General features: G+C 44.7%; 1 protein-coding gene across 5 annotated transcripts in view; it reads right to left on the bottom strand.

The window, feature by feature from the left end:
- Positions 1 to 19,603, bottom strand: part of CENPP (centromere protein P) — a 328,523-nt gene that overhangs the window by 1,300 nt on the left and 307,620 nt on the right. For all 5 annotated transcript variants that reach the window (XM_065551270.1, XM_065551268.1, XM_065551269.1 and 2 more), the window contains 2 exons: positions 3,290 to 3,369; positions 780 to 871 (listed from right to left, as the gene is read on the bottom strand). In XM_065551270.1, coding sequence (XP_065407342.1) covers positions 780 to 871; positions 3,290 to 3,369 — 172 coding nt within the window. The remainder of the gene's footprint in view (positions 1 to 779; positions 872 to 3,289; positions 3,370 to 19,603) is intronic.

The raw sequence follows: 19,603 nt of genomic DNA, 5'->3' as shown, positions 1-19,603 counted from the left end.
TAAAAAGCCCAAAGTTTCAGTTAGTTGTTGAAGTTAAAGCAGCACAGCAAGCTAGATGAACTCCCTAAAATTGAGCTTTGACAAGAATTTTTTTTTACGGGGTCGGGGTGAAATGTTCAGACTCTAGGTTAACAAAAGTTGTTCTTGGCCTGAGCTGTCATTACTTTCAAAAAGCATTACCATTACATACCACGCACGTTTTTTAAACAGGAAACACTCAGGCCTTGGCTACACTTACCCGCTAGTTCGACGGCTGGAAATCGAACTTCTGGGTTCGACTTATCGCGTCTAGTCTGGACGCGATAAGTCGAACCCGGAAGTGCTCGCCATCGACTGCGGTACTCCAGCTCGGCGAGAGGAGTACCGCGGAGTCGACGGGGGAGCCTGCCTGCCGAGTGTGGACCAAGGTAAGTTCGAACTAAGGTACTTTGACTTCAGCTACGTTATTCACGTAGCTGAAGTTGCGTACCTTAGTTCGAATTAGGGGGGTAGTGTAGACCAAGCCTTAGTAGACATAGGTTTATGCCTATTAGGATGATACAAATGTTTTTGAAACTGATGCACTGGTCTAATAAAATGCCAGGTCTTTCATGTCTGCAGCCATTCCTACAATACCAGTCAAAATAGGTTCTGCTAGATCTGCCACACATCACAAGTTAGAGCATGAGCAAAGTATGACATATTCTGAGTAACATGCGCTATATTGTGAGTCCAGGACACAAACTATTTAAAGTCAGTAATAGGGAAAACACGTTTAACATATACTAGACACACATTACCTTGCACTGGTATTCTAGGCAGAAGATCCAGGACAGGTGTAACTCTCCCTTCTTCATCCACGTATATTTTCCAAACAATCATTAACTCAAACCTGTATCGTGCATATTGGGAAGCACCTTATTTAATAATAATGCACAAAAGTAGCTTGTATTTTTCTATGCTGAAGTTTTCTTCCATGCATAACTGTTTTCCTGCAGAAAATAACTTATCAGAAAGTTGCTGCAGTTACATCTTTTGCTCACCAGGGCCCACTGTGGAGCTAGAACAGAGCAGCTGCTTCTGGGCCATACCCAGCTGCAATAGGGAAGGGAAGAGTCTGCCTTCCTGAAGGCAGTAGAGCCAGGTCAGGATAGAGGGGGACAGACAGGGGTTCATAAGGGCTAGGAGGGGAGGACAGATTGGGGTAGGGGCTGAATGGGAGTAGAGGCACAGGGCCACAAGGATGGGGGAGGGGGCTGGCTGAGGGGGTGCAGGACCACATGGGTGGCTGAGTGGAAGCACAGACACACATGAGTGCAGGGGGTACATGGGGACAGGCAGATGTGCCTGACTGAATGGGAAGGTCTAGGGGTCAGCCAGGGTCTGTCCCTAACAGTCGCTCCCACCTACACCCAACAACCCTCCAGGTTCGCTTCCAGGCTCCTCCCCTCTCCCTCAGCTCCTCCATTACACCTGACTCCCCCAAACCTTTGCACTGCTTCTGAGGGGGGGTGGGGATGGGAAATAAAGTTATGTATTGTAGTTTAAATGCATTACTCAAAATTCTGTATTTATATGCCTAGTAAGGAATCTATTTGTCAATGATAATTTTTCATTGTCTGTATTGTAACAGGCATAGTTGCCGACAGATATTTTGAAAAATTACCAAAATAATTGAAACTGATGTTATTTTGACAAATTAAAATATGTGCAGAATTTCTAATTTTTTGGCACAGAATTCCCCCAGGAGTAACTAATAAAGAAGATTGGGTAAATCTAAATGTAGTATAATGAGAAAGATTTGGAGGACAGGGGAAATGATCACCTCCAACTTTGTGTAGTTCTGGTTTCCCTGTATAAGTTAGCAAATTAATACCTTATCACTTTCATAAACTGAGGGAAAAACTATGTTTCAAATAATCATAGTGACCATTATTTATTTCTTTTGCATTAGAAGTAATAAACACACATCCTCTGAGGACCTTATCAATTATTCATTATTACAAAAGCAAAATGTAATTCAAGCAGCTTACCCCTCCTACTGAGCAACAGCACATAATGAAATACTGATACCCCCACACCTGACCCTGTTCTTCAGACCCTCCTAACTCTTTGTGCACGAGGTGAAACAAACAGGCCCTGCAGCATGACATCGAAAATTGGCAAATCTGGACCACTCAGACCAGGGTCAGGAAGACATTGCTGAATCCCAGGCCCTCATGGAGAATTCCTGCCAACTGCCCTGTCTGTTATAGCAATAGGGATCTAGCCTCAGTATCTCTTCTGACCACAACTGTGGCAGGGTATCACGGGAGAGAACGAAGATGGAACAAAACTGCAGCCTCTAATTTGAGACACTTCCACTTTAAGGTATAATGTGTGGCAGGGGCATGTTTTTGATTTGAATTTTAGGGTCCCAAATCTTTCATTTTGGGTTTGTTTGTGGATCAGTCCCAAAGTGGAAGATACCTACTTCCTGGTTCTGGATTGATGCAATCAGCCTTGCAGGAAATTTGGACCAGATCATTAGAAATGTTACAAGAGCAGGTATTATATGAGATTTCCAGTGTCTTGAGCTAAGATCTTAGGAGAACACCTTAGATTTTACCCAGCACTGAATCCAACTTTGAACTTGGGCTACAAAGAGATTTGAAACTGCTTCCTTGGCCCATCTTGACTCTTAGAGCTCTTAAATGTACAGAATTGGGGCCAAATCCTGCTCACATTACTGAGTTCAGTCAATGGCTCCATTGACTGAACTGAATTACTGTCATCAATGAGATGAGCAGGATTCAGCCCCTGGTTCACAAACAGTATTTGTAATGGAATACATTGCAACAGAGATGTTTTCAACTATAACTGATTATGATGAAGTCTAATACTAGTATAACTTATTTAAAATGTAATTCAAAATCTAAAATTCTACTGGCGCCTCCTACCATCTCTGACTATCTCTTTTATGCTGTATATTTTTTTAAAGGGTTCTATAAATTAGCAACATATAGTTGTCATCCCCAGAAAGGCCACAGTGAAATAGCTTGCGCCACATGCTCTTTGCTTCTTGTATGTGTTGCATCTATGAAAAGCATCACACAACTCCATGGTATACACTAGGGCAATAGGTGAGTTTCCTTTATAAAATAAACAATGTAATTCTGAGATTAAACTACCTTTCAATGTGTAAAAGTGAAACTGAAAAACAGTTCTTGCTGGATTTATCTCCAGCTCTAGAGACAATGAACTCAAATTTCAGGTTTTGTTCAATTCTTTTTAAATACAGATATTAATAAGCATCTTGAAATTGTCTTACCCAGAAAGTTCAGGGCTCCTTATAACCAGGTAATCTCCAGATGGTCCTTCAGGAAGTGTTACAATATCAGGATATTTGGCCTGTTAATAAAAAGGGAAATAAGAATATAACCACACAAACTGGCTTCAGCATATACTTTTTTTCCAGTTACGATTGGTCTTAAGAACTATTAAAGACAAAGACTAAAAAGTGCTAAATTTATACTGAAGTGTATTGCAAAGCTCTAACAATGTTTAGACAAAATCAGATGTATGTAAGAGCAAAATGTATTATTAAATGTACAAAACAAAACCTTCATTAATATACTCAGTTTGTTAGCATTGTGGCCTGTCCATCACCGCTCCTTTTTTTTTTTTTCAGTAGTGATTCTCCAAAAGAATGAAAACTCAACAAAATGTATTAATTTCATTGTTGGTTACTCAGATCATTTGTTTATTAAACATGTTTTAATGTTTCATCTTTTCTTAATACTTAAAATGTGAGCATCAACACAATAAAACGTAAACAACAGAATTTCTCTTCTAGAATGACGGGCCAAAACTGGAAGCTATTTCTCTCCTTGACATTAAAACATCTTAAATTGTGGGGAAGCTTGGTAACACTCCAGAGTCAGACTAAATTTGCATTTAAAAGAGGAGGTTATTATCTGTAACTGGAGGTTCTTCGTGATGTGTGGTCCCTATCTGTATTCCATTGAGGGTTTACACCCCTCCACCATGCGTCTGGAGCCAGAGAATTTGAAAGTAATGTCCATTAGTCCGCGCATGCGCCCTGGCTCGCTTCATGGTTTCATCCGAGGTGATAAAGGGCATCTCCAGTTCCTTTTCCACTGCAAATCCAACAGATCTGTGCAGAGGGGAAGGAGGGCAAGAAATAGAATACAGATAGGGACTACATATCTTTAAGAACCTCCTGTTATAGGTAAGTAACCTCATCCTCTTCTTCAAGGATGGGTCCCTCTTGTATTCCACTGAGGGTGATTAACAAGCAGTATCTAAGTCAGAGGAGGATGGAAGGGTTAAGCAAAGGACAGCTGGACTGAAGAAGGCAGCTGCCTTGGGTGTGTAGCAATGGTGTGTACTGATCTCCTTGTAGCTGCTCTACCTGTCCTAGAGTGGTACATCATGGAAGGAGGCCACATTTGAAGCCTGAGCTCTCATAAAATGGGCCCACACCCCAGAGTGTGGAGGCAGACCAGATAACTGAGAGAGTGTAATGCACCCCAAAATCCACTTGGAGAGTCTGTGTGTGGAGAGTGCCTGACGTTTAATTCTTTCAGCTATTCTAACAAACAGTCTGGGGGATTTCCTGATTGGTCTTGTCCCATCGAGGGAGTGGAGTTGTCGTCCTTCTTCAGAGTTGTGCTGCTTTGGGAAGAAAAAAAGTGAATGGATTGATTAACATGAAACTGGGAAATGACCTTTGGCAAAAATTTGGGATGCAAGCACAAGGAGACTATCTGTATGGAAAGTCGTGAAAGGAGAAACCCATCATGGCCCCAAGTTCACTGACCCGTCTTGCCAAAGTGACAGCAATAAGGAAGGTGGCCTTTGTGGAAAGGAAGGCTATAAAGCATGATGCCAGTGGTTCGAAGGGCCGTTTCATTAGTACGGATAGAACTAGGTTGAGGTCCCACTGGGGAGTGATGGGTTGTATGGGTAAGAAGGTTCTGATGAGGCCTTTCCAAAATCTTGCAGTCAACAGGTGTATAAAGAGAGAATGTCCTTCCACAGGGGGGTGGAAGGCACTAATTACCACTAGGTGGATCTTGAGAAAGTTGAGGGAGAGACCTGATGTCTTCAGTGACAGGAGGTAGGCCCAAGCGGAGGGGAATCCCCACTGCTTCTTGGGAAAATCCCTTTTATTGGGCTCAGGAGGTAAAGCATTTCCACTTGGCCCAGTAACAACACCTAGTGGATTCTTTCCTGCTGCTGGAGAGGATGTTTTGCATTTCTGAAGAACACTCCCATTCTAAAGATGATACCCATCCAAATACCATGTTTTGAGGTGAAGTGCTGGTGGATTGGGATGTCTGATCTTGCCATCATGCTGTGTCAGTAGATTGGGGAAGGTGGGAATGGGCGGACATACAAAGGAGGTTGGGAAACCAGAACTGTCTGGGCCGGTCGGAGGCGAGCAGGATGACTCTTGCTCTGTCTCATCTGATCTTGTGGAGTACTCATGGTAGGAGTGGGAGAGGAAGGAAGGTATAGTTGATCTGGTCTGACCAGGGGAATTTGAGAGCATCGCCCTGAGAGTGGAGACCACCCACTGGAGCAGCATGTGCTGCATTTGCAGTTGATAGAGGAGGCAAAGAGGTCTCTGGTCAGAGTCCCCCACTGGTCAAAGATGTGTCACACCATGGAATCGTGGAGTTCCCACTCGTGGTCGATCACAAACTGCCTGCTCAGCAAGTCTGCAATCACATTCTGAATCCCCGGGAGATACACTGCAGATAAGAGGATATGGTGTGCGATGCACCAATTCCAGAGGTTGATTACTTCTAAACAGAGAACGGTCGAGTTTGTGACCCCTTGTTTGTTGGCGTACCAAACAGTGGTGGTGACATTGTCCAACATAATAAGAACATGATGGGAATGGGTGAATGGGAGAAATGCTTGGCATGCCTTCCTTACAGCCTGCAGTTCCAGAATGTTGATGTGCATCATGGATTCCCAAGGAGTCCATGTTCCCTGCACCATGTAATTTGCCCAGGTGCTTTCCCCAGCCTACAAGTAATGCATTGGTGATGATTGTCTTGTTCAGGGAGAAGGGGAGAATGGGAGAACCCGTACACAGACCTGGCATGGGTCCGTCCATCAGTGAAGGGAAAAGAGTACCGGGGGGTAGGGGCTGTCAGCATGAGGTTTGGGTGAGTAAACCATCTGGACGCAGCGAAGATGGAGACGTACATGCATGGGGCCATATGGCCAAGGAGGGATAGTCACGTCCTGGCTGGGACAGATGGATTGTTGATTACGTGGTTTACGAGCTCTTGCAGAGCCTGGAACCTGTCCCGCAGTAGGTAGGCTCGTGCTATGATCGAGTGGACAGAGGCCCCTATGAAGTCTAGGGGTTGTGTCAGTTCCAAGGTTGATTTTTTTTAATGTTGATGCTGATTCCAAGGGAAGAAAGGAGGCCAGCTAACATGGAAGTTGAAGCTTGGGCTTCGCATCTGGATTGTGCCACCTGGAGCCAGTTGTCAAGATATGGGAATACAAGGACTCCATAATGCCTGATGTAAGCTGCCACGATGGAGAAAACCCTGATGAAGACTTGGGAAGCAGCATTGAGTCCAAATGGAAGAACCCTGTACGAAAATTATGTGAGCTGATTGTGAACCTCAGGAATCATGTGTGGGCCAGATGAATGTCCATGTGAAAGCAGGTGTCTTGCATAGCAAGAGCTGTAAACCACTTGCCTTCTTGTAATGATGGGATGATTGCTGCTAGTGTGACTATACAAAACTTGGGCTTGCAGATGAAGTGATTGAGAAGGTGGAGGTCCAGAATTGGCCTCCACCCGCGTTTCTTTTTAGGTATCAGGAAGTAAGTTGAATAGAACCCCGTCCCTTGATATTCTGGAGGAACCTGCTCTATCATTCCTCTTTGTAGTAAGGAGTTCGTCTCTTGAGTGAGAATGCTGGTATAAGAGTGTTCCCTGAGGAGACATGGTGGGGGGTGGAGGGACCTGTGGATGAGGTAGCATGCTGAACTCAAACATAGACATGGTGGATGACACTTAGCACCCATTTGTCTGTTGTTATTGCAACTTCAAGCTGGAAAAAAAGAGTGCTAGATGACCCCCAAGGGGAGTGGGATGGTTGTATGGCAGTAGGCAAGGTGGTTGACAGTTCTCTAGAGTTTCTAAGAAATATCTTTTCTGTGAGAGCTGCATGTGGGAAGAGGAAGGCTGTGAAGGTGGACCCAGAGGGTGAGATCTTTGAATCTTTTGATGCTTCCATGGTGGTTTGTAAGGCATCTGATGTAAAATCTGGGATGTTCTGTAAAGTTGTATGGATGGTGAGCGAATTTACACTTTCACACAGGTGTGTAAATATCCAAGGAATGAGGTGTAGCTCTTGAGGGTGTGGAGGGAATCATCTGTTTTCTGGTTTAAAAGCTCTGATTCATCGAAAGGGAGGTCTTCAATGGTATTTTGTACTTCCCTGGAGAAACCAGGGGCATGGAGCCCCAATTCCCATGACAGAACTATGCCTGTAGCCATAGAGCAAGATGAAGTATCTGCCACATTGACAGCTGATTGAAGCGATGTCCTTGACACCAGTTTCCCTTCCTCTAAGATTACCTGGAAGCGGGCCTGGTCTTGCTGCGGCAGTTTTTCAACAAATTCCTCCAGTTTGCTGTAATTCAGGAAATCATATCTGGCAAGTAATGCCTGATCATTCGAAATCCTGAATTGAAGGCTGGCTGAGGAGAAGACCTTGTGACCCCAAAAATCCAATGCTTGCCCTCCTTATCGGATGGAGTGGAGTGTGGGTGTTGCTGTCTGGAGCGTTCCTTTGCTCCCAGACCACAAGTGAATTGGGGGAGAGGGGTCGTGTCAGAAAAGAGACTCAGACCCCCTTAGCTGGTACATAATAGCGTTTTTCTGACCTCTTGGGGATAGATGTACATATGACGGCTGTATGCCATTGCCAAACTATTGTAGCTGGCTCGAGGATAGCATTGTTGATTGGCAGAGCATCTCTACCCGGCATTGATGAGTGAAGGCTGTCCAGGAGCTTATTCTAAGTGTCCTGGATCTTCTCCAGGGAAAGCTCTCTTGCCACTCTTTATCTCCTGGAACTGGTGGAAGTCATTTGGGGGAGAGGAGAATGCTAAAGTCACTGCTGAGGACGATGGGAATCTGCTCCAGTGGTACCATCAGAACTCGACTGAGCGGCTCTTCTTTCATCATCAGATCTGAGCATCTACTTGAAGGTGTTTGAGATGGGGAGGCAGGTGAAGTTTCCCTCATGGAACGGGTGGGTTCTGAAGGTGAGGTATTGGGGCCTGACTCCCCAATAGGGCCAGCATGATGGAGCTGGAGGTGCTGCAGTGGGCCACATGGTGGGGGGGACCAGTGGCTCCATGGCTGCAGGACTGGAAGCTATTGCCATGATGTAGGTGGCCTCTTTGGGTACTCGTAGTAGCAGTAGGGGATGGGCGGTCCCTGCCCTTCATTCGATTCCTGCGAAGATGAAAACTTGGACAGCGGTTCCATTGGTGGTCCATCAGAGCTGGTGGAAGTGTGTAGACAGTTGGAGCAGGGGGTGAGAGGTACCTCATCTGTGGCATGTCCTGAGTGGCAGATATCATCTCCCAAGAAGTGGAAGATCCCTGAAATTGTGGAGACCTCAGCTCTCCCAGGGCAAACACTTCCTGGGGATCTGGCACTTTTCCCTAGCTCCCTGGTGTTAAGGGTACTTTCTCTGTACCTGGAACCAGTATCAGATTGGTGTTCTTTCCTGGAGTGCGCGAATCTTGTACTTTATGGGGTGCCAATGTTGACGGTGTATGCGGTTTGGTACCTGGTACCAGCAGATCCGGTGGCTTGTGCGGCCTCTTCTTGTGTTTGTGCGCTTTATAGAGTTTGCTCTCTCCCCATGACTGGAACTCATGGAAGGAGCATCCCTTTTCTTAGATTTGGAGGAAGATTTACTGCTATGCTTGTGTATGCTTCCTTACTCACCAGCATGGGCTCCATAGTGGTGGTACCGCTGGTGCTAGACTAGGAAACCATAGACAGAGGTGCGCTCCTGGTGGTCTAACCTGGGGGTTAGATGTACAGGGGAGGTTCCCTGACGTGGGTCCAAATGTCACATGGCAGCTTCCATGAGGTGCTTCCAGAGGAGAGAGCCTGACCTTCTCAGATACGGCTGGGGATGGACTGGCAGATACTGTGTCTGGGTGTAATGTTGGCTTCTCCCAAGCAGTAGAGACAGCGTTGATGTCCGTCACTGACCGAGAAGGAACGCAGGCAGGAGGCACAGATTTTAAAGGCTGGGGTCTTTGGAATAGTTCAGTACCCACATGTGGTAGGGAGGTAGAAAGGAGAGGGTATTTACAGGGAAACAAACCCCCAAAGTCCCAATTGTACTCCTAAAAACTATGAAAAGCAGTGCAAACAAAAACACTATAAAACTAACTATATATAACCTTTCAAGGTGCATCACATGCAAGAGGACACTAATAGTTCCAACCCAGACCATGCAGTGGTGAGAAGGAACTGGAGACATGTCGGTCCGCCCCACCCTTTATCACCTCAGATGAAACCATGAAGTGAGCATGGTGCATGCGCTGACCAACTGACACCACTTTCAGATTCTCCAGCTCCGGACGCATTGTGTACATGTGTAAACCCTCAGTGGAATACAATAGGGACCATCACTCAAAGAACAATAAAAGCATGCTTTTAGTCAAGTATTTATTTATTTCTTCAAATTTCTAAAACATAATAATGGGCATCCATTTTGTGGTCTGGGTGCCTATCTTGTAAATTAAAACCACAACAGAAGGGAAGGACTGCCCATAAATATATCCACCTCACCCATTCTATGCTCAACAACCTTTAGAGAGAAAAAAGACACGCTTTCCAGCATGTTTAGAAGATTAAAAAATCTGGGACCTGGTAGACCAAAATGAGGAGTGAGTACCAAATCTTGTCCAGTTCCCTCTAGTTTATATTGAGGGTGCAACAGCTTGAGCATCTCTACTGCTCTCAGTTGTAGCAGTATACCATGTGAAGAGAAAGAGGAAGGTGCCTGAAAAGCTGTAAAAGTAAGGCTAATGTGGGAAAAGGTGCAGCATCTCAAGCAGGGGAAGGATACAGGAGCAAAGAGAGAGAAGACAGTAGGATATGACAAAGGAAAAAGGATGTAACGGACTGATAAGTGGGTGGGACAAAGCTATGCAGCTCCTTTACTGGCCACAGAAAGAGTTGTTAGCAATGTTGTTGTGGCCATATCGGTCCCAGGATATTAGCGATACAAGGTGGAAGGGATGCTCTCTTTTACTGGACTAACTTCTGTTGGTGAAAGAGACCAGCTTTTGAGCTACACTGCTCTTCTTCAAGTCTGGGGAAGGTACTCCAAGTGTCACAACTAAATACAAAGTGGGAGAGATTGTTTAGTATAAATAGTTAACACATTGTGACAGACTACACCCCTGTATTCACACCTTATACACTGCTGTAATAATCTTTGAACAAAGTATGCCTTGTAAGGTATCTTTTGAAAACTTACAATTTACTGGTCAATATTGTCCTGATAAAATATGTGTGGCACCACTGTATGTGAAGTTATAAAATTAATACATGTTCTAAACCCCACCGACCTGCCCAAACAAAAGTTGGTAAACAATTCTGTTCTAAATAAAGGAATGTGTGCTCTGCTTAATTTTGTGTGATCCTCAGGAGAGTGATATCGCTCATGGTAACCTGGTTGAAATATGGGAACTTAATTAAGGGGACAGAGGTGGCCGTTCCTACTGGGCTGTTTGCCTGTGGCTGAAAAGAAATCCTTCCCTGCAGTTAGCCAAGCGCGCGGGGGGGGGGGGGGATTGGCCCTGAGCTTTTCGCATTTGGCTAGCAGGGATCTTCCCTGATACCAGCCATGCTGTGGGGGGAGGGGTACAGCAATCATCCCAGAGAATTCATGGCGGGAGGAGGGCGGGGGGGTTAGTTTGGTTTCTGCAGGGATCTTCTCTGATACCTGCCATGCGGTGGGGGGAGGGATAAAGCGATCATCCCAGAAAATTGGATGGGGGGGGGGGGTTAGTTTGTTTTCTGCTGCTGAAGGTTAACAGGAAAACCGCAGCAGTCAACGGGCTTTGCTTGGTATGTGGGAAAGGAGGGCGCAGAAGCCAAAAGACAATGGCTTACCATGGCTGCATGCAAGCTGAATTCTATTGCCCGGACCTGCGTCTGTGATCTCTAACACCAAAGCCACAGGCACTCAATATTAAGATGGAAATTGCGACCTTGTACTGAAATCACATGTGCTATGTAATGTGAATAGTGTTTTTCACCAAGAAAGAGTATAAGCATTGTTCTGTAAAATGTATCATTTTAAAAACTTCTCTCCTTTTTTTCAACTCTCCCTCCAGCAGCTGCAAATTTTTCAAGCCTCCCTCCTCCGTCCCGAAGGCTATCTCAGATAAGGCGGCGTAGAAAGAGGACAAGAGACGACATGTTCACTGAAATAATGGAATGCACCCGCAATGAAAGAGCTCATTTGAATGAGTGGAAGGACACTGTAACTAAATTTAGGAAAGATGCCAGTGAACGCGAGGTCCTGAGGGACGCTCGAGATGAGAGGTGGCAGGCTGCAACGCTGGGGCTGCTGCGTGAGCAAACGGACATGCTCCGGCGTCTGGTGGAGCTTCAGGAACGGCAGCAGGATGACAGAGTGCCGCTACAGCCCCTGTATAACCTCCCTCCCCCCTCACCATGTTTCATATCCTCCTCACCCAGACGTGTAAGAACGCGGAGGGGGGGGGGGGGGGAGACTCTGTGCACCTTCCCACTCCACCCCAGTGGACAGCCCAACCAAAAGGCTGTCATTACATTGAATTTGTTCAGTGGCCTTTTACTTCCCTCCTATCCTCCTCCCAAACCTCACCCAGATTACCTTGTTGGTTCTCTCCCCATGTTTATAATCAGTTAATAAAGAATACATGATTTTTAAATGATAGTGACTTTATTTCCTTTGAAAGAAAGCTGGGGGAACGGGGAGGGTGGGTTCCTTACAGAGAATGAATGAGTCAATAAAGGGGGCGGGTTTTCATGAAGGAGAAACAAACAGAAATTTCACACTGTAGCCTGGCCAGTCATGAAACTGGTTTTCAAAGCCTCTCTGATGCACAGCGCTTCCTGGTGTGCTCTTCTAATCGCCCTGGTGTCTGGCTGCGCGTAATCAGCAGCCAGGCGATTTGCCTCAGCCTCCCACCCTGCCATAAAGGTCTCCCCCTTACTTTCACATAGATTGTGGAGCACACAGCAAGCAGAAATAACAATGGGGAGATTTCTTTGGCTGAGGTCAGAGCGAGTCAATAGCGATCTCCAGCGACCTTTTAAACGGCCAAATGCACATTCTACCACCATTCTGCACTTGCTCAGCCTGTAGTTAAACAGCTCCTGACTCCTGTCCAGGCTGCCTGTGTATGGCTTCATGAGCCATGGCATTAAGGGGTAGGCTGGGTCCCCAAGAATAACTATTGGCATTTCAACATCCCCAATGGTTATTTTCTTGTCCGGGAAGTAAGTCTCTTGCTGCAGCCCTTTAAACAGAGTAGTGTTCCTGAAGACGCGAGCATCATGAACCCTTCCCGGCCAGCCTGCGTTGATATTGGTGAAACGTCCCTTGTGATCCACAAGTGCTTGCAGCACCATTGAAAAGTACCCCTTGCGGTTTATGTACTGGGTACCCTGGTGCTCCGGTGCCAAGATAGGGATGTGGGTTCCATCTATCGCCCCACCACAGTTAGGGAATCCCATTGCAGCAAAGCCATCCACTATGGCCTGCACATCTCCCAGAGTCACTAGCTTTCGTAGCAGCACCTCAGTGATTGCTTTGGCTACTTGCATCACAGCAGCCCCCACAGTAGATTTGCCCACTCCAAATTGATTCCCGACTGACCGGTAGCTGCCTGGCGTTGCAAGCTTCCACAGGGCTATCGCCACTCGCTTCTCAACTGTGAGGGCTGCTCTCATCTTCGTATTCTGGCGCTTCAGGGCAGGGGAAAGCAAGTCACAAAGTTCCAAGAAAGTGCCCTTACGCATGCGAAAGTTTTGCAGCCACTGGGAATCGTCCCACACCTGCAACACTATGCGGTCTCACCAGTCTGTGCTTGTTTCCCGGGCCCAGAATCGGTGTTCCACGGCTATAACCTGCCCCATTAACAGCATGATCTCCAAAGCACCGGGTACCGCGGTTCGATAGAATTCCATGTCCATATCCTCATCACTCTCCTCGCCGCGCTGCCGTAGCCTGCTCCTTGCCGCCTGCTTTTCCACGTTCTTGTTCAGCATAAACTGCACGATAAGGCGCGAGCTATTTACAATGTTCATGACTGCTGTCTTGAGCTGAGTGGGCTCCATGCTTACCATGGTATGGCGTTTGCACTGTTCACCCAGGAAAAAGGCGTGAAACGGTTGTTTGCCGTTGCTTCCTGGAGAGGGGGGAGGATATACCCAGAACCACCCGCAACAATGTTTTTAGCCCCATCAGGCATTGGGATCTCAACCCAGAATTCCAATGGGCGGAGGAGACTGCGAGAACTATGGGATAGCTACCCAGAGTGCAATGCTCCGGAAATCGACACTAGCCCCGGTACATGGACGCACACCGCCGAATTAATGTGCTTAGTGTGGTTGCATACAATCGAATTTATACAACCTGTTTTCCAAATTCGAATTATATAAATTCGGATTAATCCCGTAGTGTAGACATACTCTTAAATATATTTGAAGACTTATCAACTCCCCTCTGTCTTCTTTTTCTGTGACTAAACATGCCCAATTTTTTAACCTTTCCTCATTGGTTAGGTTTTTATCATTTTTGGTGCTCTCCTCTGGACTGTCTCCAATTTGCCCACCTCTTTCCTAAAGTGTGGAGCCCAGAACTGTACACTGTACTCCAGCGGAGGCCTCTTATTGGCATCTTGTTTGGAAGCAACAAAGGGTATAATTTTCTGTTGCCAAATAATTTTTCTCAAGTGTTGGAGAGGCTTCTTTAGTAAATTATGGACATGCGGAAACTTTACAATGTGATCCTCTGATCTTGTGAGAAGTTCAGGTGGTTTGGATTAGAAACAGAATAGAAAGCATTAATATCTCATTAAGCATTAATATCTCAATAGCCCCTCAATAGAATCTTTCCCTGACGTCACAGCCCTGAGGACTGGGGGGGCAGGGGAAGCTGACACATAAGCCACCATAGCAATTATGGATATAAAATGTGATCACCTTACAAGGAAGTTAAAAAGTAGAAAATCTGGTGGATAAATTAAAACAACAGATTAACACTACATAAAAGGTGTAACAGTAAATTTAAGTATGGGGGACTAAGAAGGGATGCATCCCCCCCCCCATTATGTAACTATTAAACAGACTGCATACACAGGAAAAAATATCTGAACTACCTTTGGTAATAGAGAGGTTCTTAGAATTTTGGATTTAAATTTGAAAGAATAAGTAAAAAATTAGCTTGAAAACAAAAAGATCTTGAATAAGAACAAAATGCTTATTTTCTCAGATATGGAAATGAGCACAAAACTGAAGAAATGGGAAATATTTCCCATAAGTAATCAGTCACCAACACTAAATATTGAAGCAATATTTTTTCTAGCACTTAGGACACAATAAAATGCTAAACTAGTACTTCTGGGATGCTGAAAGCACAAGTCTATTAGACAAGACAAAGCAACTCAGGTGTAGCCTGACCACCATGCTGTCATGAGTGATTGGTGTTGGGACAAGATTCCATTGTTGCCGCTGCTGACATCATCACACCAGGCCAAGAACATTTTGAAATCCCTAACCTGATGAGTAATTCCCTGTGGTTACTCGGGAAGCTATGTTTTCACTCAATCAAACAAGCTGAGAAATGATTGTTAAACAGAGGGTGCAAATTGCCAGGTAGACTTCAATTTTTTTTTGCTATACAAAGCTCTGCAGGAGTAGGGTTACCATATTTTAAAAAAACAAAAAGAGGACACTCCACGGGGCCCTGCCCCCGCCCCAACTCCGCCCCGGCCCCACCCAACTCCGCCCCTTCCCCAAAGTCCCCGCCCCAACTCCGCCCTCTCCCTGCTCCTCCCCCTCCCCTGCTTCCCGCGAATCAAATGTTCGCGGGAAGCCTGAAACAGGCAGGCAGCAGGTAAGCTGGGGCGGGGACGGGAGCGGTGGGTTGCGAGGAGGCGCAGCCCAGTCCGGCCGCGTGGCTCTGGCCCCAGTGTCTCCAGCCCGGCTCGGCTCGGGAACTGGGGTGCCAGCCCCGGTTCCGGCTGAGCGGCTCCGGCCCGCCCCGGCGACTCCAGCTCAGCACCAGCCGGTGGCCGAGCACCCCCAACCCCGGTCCCAGCGGCTCCGGCCCGGCTCCGCTCGGGCTCCAGTTCCGGCCGGCGGCTGAGCACCCCCGGCCCCGGTCCTGGCGGCTCCGGCCCAGCTCCGCTCGGGCCCCGGTTCCGACCAAGCGGCGCTGGCCCCAGCAGCTCCAGCCTGGACCCAAGCCCCACGACCCCTCCCTATTTTCCCGGACATGCCCGGCTTTTGGGAATTTCCTCCCGGACAGGGATTTGTGGACCGAAAAGCCGGACATCTCCGGGAAAATCTGGACGTATGGTAACCCTATGCAGGAGTTACAGCTCTGTCACACATGTAGTGTTCCCCCTTTATATACAGTTTTGTGTTTTATAATGGAAATCCTGGCGCACAATTAACCTGAGTGGTATGAAGGCTGCTATGGTCATTAAAGATTAGAATCAAAGCACCAAAAGTTTGAAATTTGAGTACACAAGCTCTGTCCCACAACATTCAGTTTAAGGTTTCCAGACTAACGGAACTACTGAATCAGCAAAACAAGGGAATATATGAGAAAATTGTACAGACTGGGATATTTTTTTTTTTTACTGGAAAATATTGGATTAGATTAAAACCTCAAGGCCTTTTAAATTAAAATCATCTGAAACAAGAATATAAAAAATGAAGCATGAATGTTATAGTTTAAATGTAATTAACATAGTCAGCAACTTTATATACAGTCGATTTAGGGATTTGTTTAGTATAAGACACATGGAAAATGTTAAACACAAACAGGGAACATTTAAACAACAATGAGGTCTTGATCTGACACACTCTTCCTTAACTAATGGTGTTGTTACAAAGAAATTACATGCTAAAACTCAGGTTGACCTAGCCATGTTGTTCAAGGGGTCTATACTTAAGCCCAGGTATAGACACTGCTAGGTTGACAGAAGAATTCTTCCATTGACCTAGCTACCACTTCTCGAGGGGGGTGAATTTACTACAGTGACAGAAAAACCCCTTCCTTCAATGTAGCAAGTGTCTACGGGCTCATCTACACTACAGGTTATGTCGGTATAGCTTATGTCGCTCAGAGTGTGAATAAGCCACACCCCTGAGTGATGTAAATTACACTGACCTACGCACCAGTGTTAACAGCACTATGTTGGCGGGAGAGTTCCTGCCAACATAGCTACCACCTTTCGTGGAGGTGGTTTTATTATGCCGATGCGCGGGCTCTCTCCTGTTGGTATAGAGCATATTCACCAGATGCGCTACAGTGGTGCAGCTGCACCACTGCATCTATGCCGCAGTAATGCTTGTAGTGTAGACATAGGCTTAGCACAGGCAGTGTCCCTGCATAGCCTCCTGTTCCGAATTCACTTAATTATTAAGAAATAATATTTTGACCACTTTAAAAAGAAAACTGTACCTATTTTTAGCACAGCTCCGCTGTCTCACCTGGTAAGAACCAATTTTCACAAAGAATAAACTATAACACATTTGATTTTCACCATGAACATAAAATATTTGAAAACAAGGGTTTTAATTATAAATAAGAGTACAGCGAATGATAACCTATACTAATTATAATTTTAATAAATTAAAAAAATAAAGATCCCACAGACTTGTATAACAGAAACAGAGCACCATTTAGAATGCTGACAGGCACTAAGGTCTTACATTATATAAGGGGGGCTAGATCCGACAGCTAATTGATTATACTGGGAGATGTCACCCACTTCTCTCCTTGCATCCTTACCAGCCAGTTTCACAATAAATTCAGAATTAATGTTGACACTCATGGTATGGCTACACTACAAGTGCTACAATGGCACAGCTGCAGCTACACTTCTATAGCGCTGCAGTGTTGACACCACAGAAATTGAAAGGGTTTTTTCATCGCTCTTGTAAATCCACCACCTCAAGAGGTTGTAGCAGAATTCTTTTGTCGACCTAGCTGGGTCTACAACGGGGGTTAGGTTGACCTAACTATGCCACATAGGGCATGAAATTTTTCACAGCCCTGAGCCATATGCCTAGGTCAACCCAAGTTTTAGGTGTTGGCCAGGCCTCAGAACTTAATGTTTGGTTCTTGTGAGGACTAGCATCCTCAACCTCCTATTGCGAATATGTATGTTGTACAGAACTCTCCCACACATTTATAATATGTAAACAAAATAAGCTTCCTTGAGACTTTCGAGGCTCCAAGGCTAGTCTTATCATAAAACACATTACAAGAGCAATTTTACTTAAACAGCATATGTGCACATGGATTTTCCTGTGGACCATAGCTTGTAATTACATCAGGAGAACCATCTCATCAATACCAAGTAAAGTAACTGATTAAAAGCAGAGCATTCTCCTTAAAACTTGCATTGCTTTTTTATTCTCCAGTGTTTAGACTAATTAAAACTTTCACCACTCAGAATTTAAATCCTAAACAGATTAGTAGTGTAAGATATTTAAAATGCAGTAATTATTTGCTGACATTATAGGTAGGTAGATTTATAATAAAATGAAAATGAAGTACAATCTCTCCTCCCAAAGGGTTTTGCTGTAATTTCCATATCCTTTTCTGTGTGTCTGACACAGCATTAACTAAATCCTGCTGATTCTTGCTGTTCACATCAAAGATAATAGCCACCATTCTTCTGACTAAGGGAGACTGGAAACCTAGCCGTGCCTCTGCTTAATTGTCTTAAGAGGCCATCGCTGGCCAACACAAGGTCCTCCTGCCTCTCAAGGATGAAAAAATGTGACCTCAGAAACTGGAGGTGTCAGGGGGCAGTTAAGCACCAGCAAGTCGTATTCTCGCTGAAAGCAAGGCAGCAACAAGGTGACTCTCAGTCCTGGGCACCCCAAAAAATGTCAGTCACCCATCCCAGGCCAAAGCCTGCGATAATTTATTTTATGCAAACTACTAACCATAATTAAATCAAGAAATATTAACAACATACTTTATCTCTCAGGTGGTTTCCTTTTTACCCTTCTCCTTCTGTCGATTTCTATCCATATTGTTCCTTCAAGGTCTATTTTCATCACAGCCTATTCTCTATTAGGGTCCACTTTCTTCATCATATTATCTACTACCCTCTTCCCCTTTGTACTTACTCTGCTTTTAAGACCTCTATCTCTTAAGCCCCTTTCCTTGCCCTTCCTTTTCTTCTTGGGTCTCTTTCTTCCCAGACTGCAACCAAAGGCACTATTCATGTGCACAAAATTAAGCATGTGCAGATTTGGGGCTTTGAGGAGAAACCCCAGATTCTTTCTTTAAATATTATTTTCCCCAATGATCAAGGCTCTCTTGATTTTAAAGTACAAACATATTTGTCTAGTAAAATATGATCATAAAGTTATAAAACATCATTTCCTGGATTATGTAAAAGACATTTGTTTCAAAACAGCAAAAAGCAGTAGTCTTCATTAAGGTCTTCATGCCTGGCTTGATTATGTTTTACAAATCCATTTTACATAAAAGCATCAGAATCCAAAGCACACAACTATACAGAAGTGGCTTGAATTTGCTCTTTGGCTCATAACATGAACATTAGGAAGTTTCAGTCAAATACGTTTTTTTTCAAGTTAATAATGAAATGTAGTTTATAATGAAAGTGCACACTGATAACTGACTTTAGCATTATAGTCCACAGCATATGGTTGTGAGCCATCTCTATATTAAGGAAGGGGCGGGGTGGGAAATGGGCGGGACCAGGGCCCCGTGGAGGGTCCTCTTTTTTTATTTGTTAAATATGGTAACCCTATACTTAGATAGACCCAGAGACAGGACAGCAGTCAGCAGGCAGACTTATCTTACAATCTGTATGTTCACATGCCATAAAATACATATGTTTCGTATTTCTCCATTACCAAAACTAAAATGTGACAAATGTTTTATGTAATTGCTCAAGTTAAATCCAAACATATTAAAATTATTAAAGAAAAGTATATTATTAAAAGTTTGAGGACCAAGTGAGATTGTAAACAATCATGAACTTTCTAATTTTGTAGAATGAAAGAGGAATTGAAAATCAGGATACAAGCCAATGCATTTTTTTCCTTTCAACTAAATTAGAGAGTGCAAAAATACTATATTTGCAAAACAATATGGATTTATGAAACTTTACCACTCAATAATTACATCTTAAAATAAACATAGTTTACATAAAAATACTTTGCCTAAGCAAACTTTTTCTGCCGCTGAATTGTATTATGTACATTGCACAATAAAGATTTTGAATCCATGTTTAAACAGATTCAAAGAACAGCTTACAAAGGGAATAGTAC

This window comes from Chrysemys picta, chromosome 7 (assembly GCF_011386835.1).
Source record: "Chrysemys picta bellii isolate R12L10 chromosome 7, ASM1138683v2, whole genome shotgun sequence".
Lineage (NCBI taxonomy): Eukaryota > Metazoa > Chordata > Testudines > Emydidae > Chrysemys > Chrysemys picta.
Note: the sequence above shows the minus strand (reverse complement) of the source record. Positions and strands in the feature narration are given on the sequence as shown.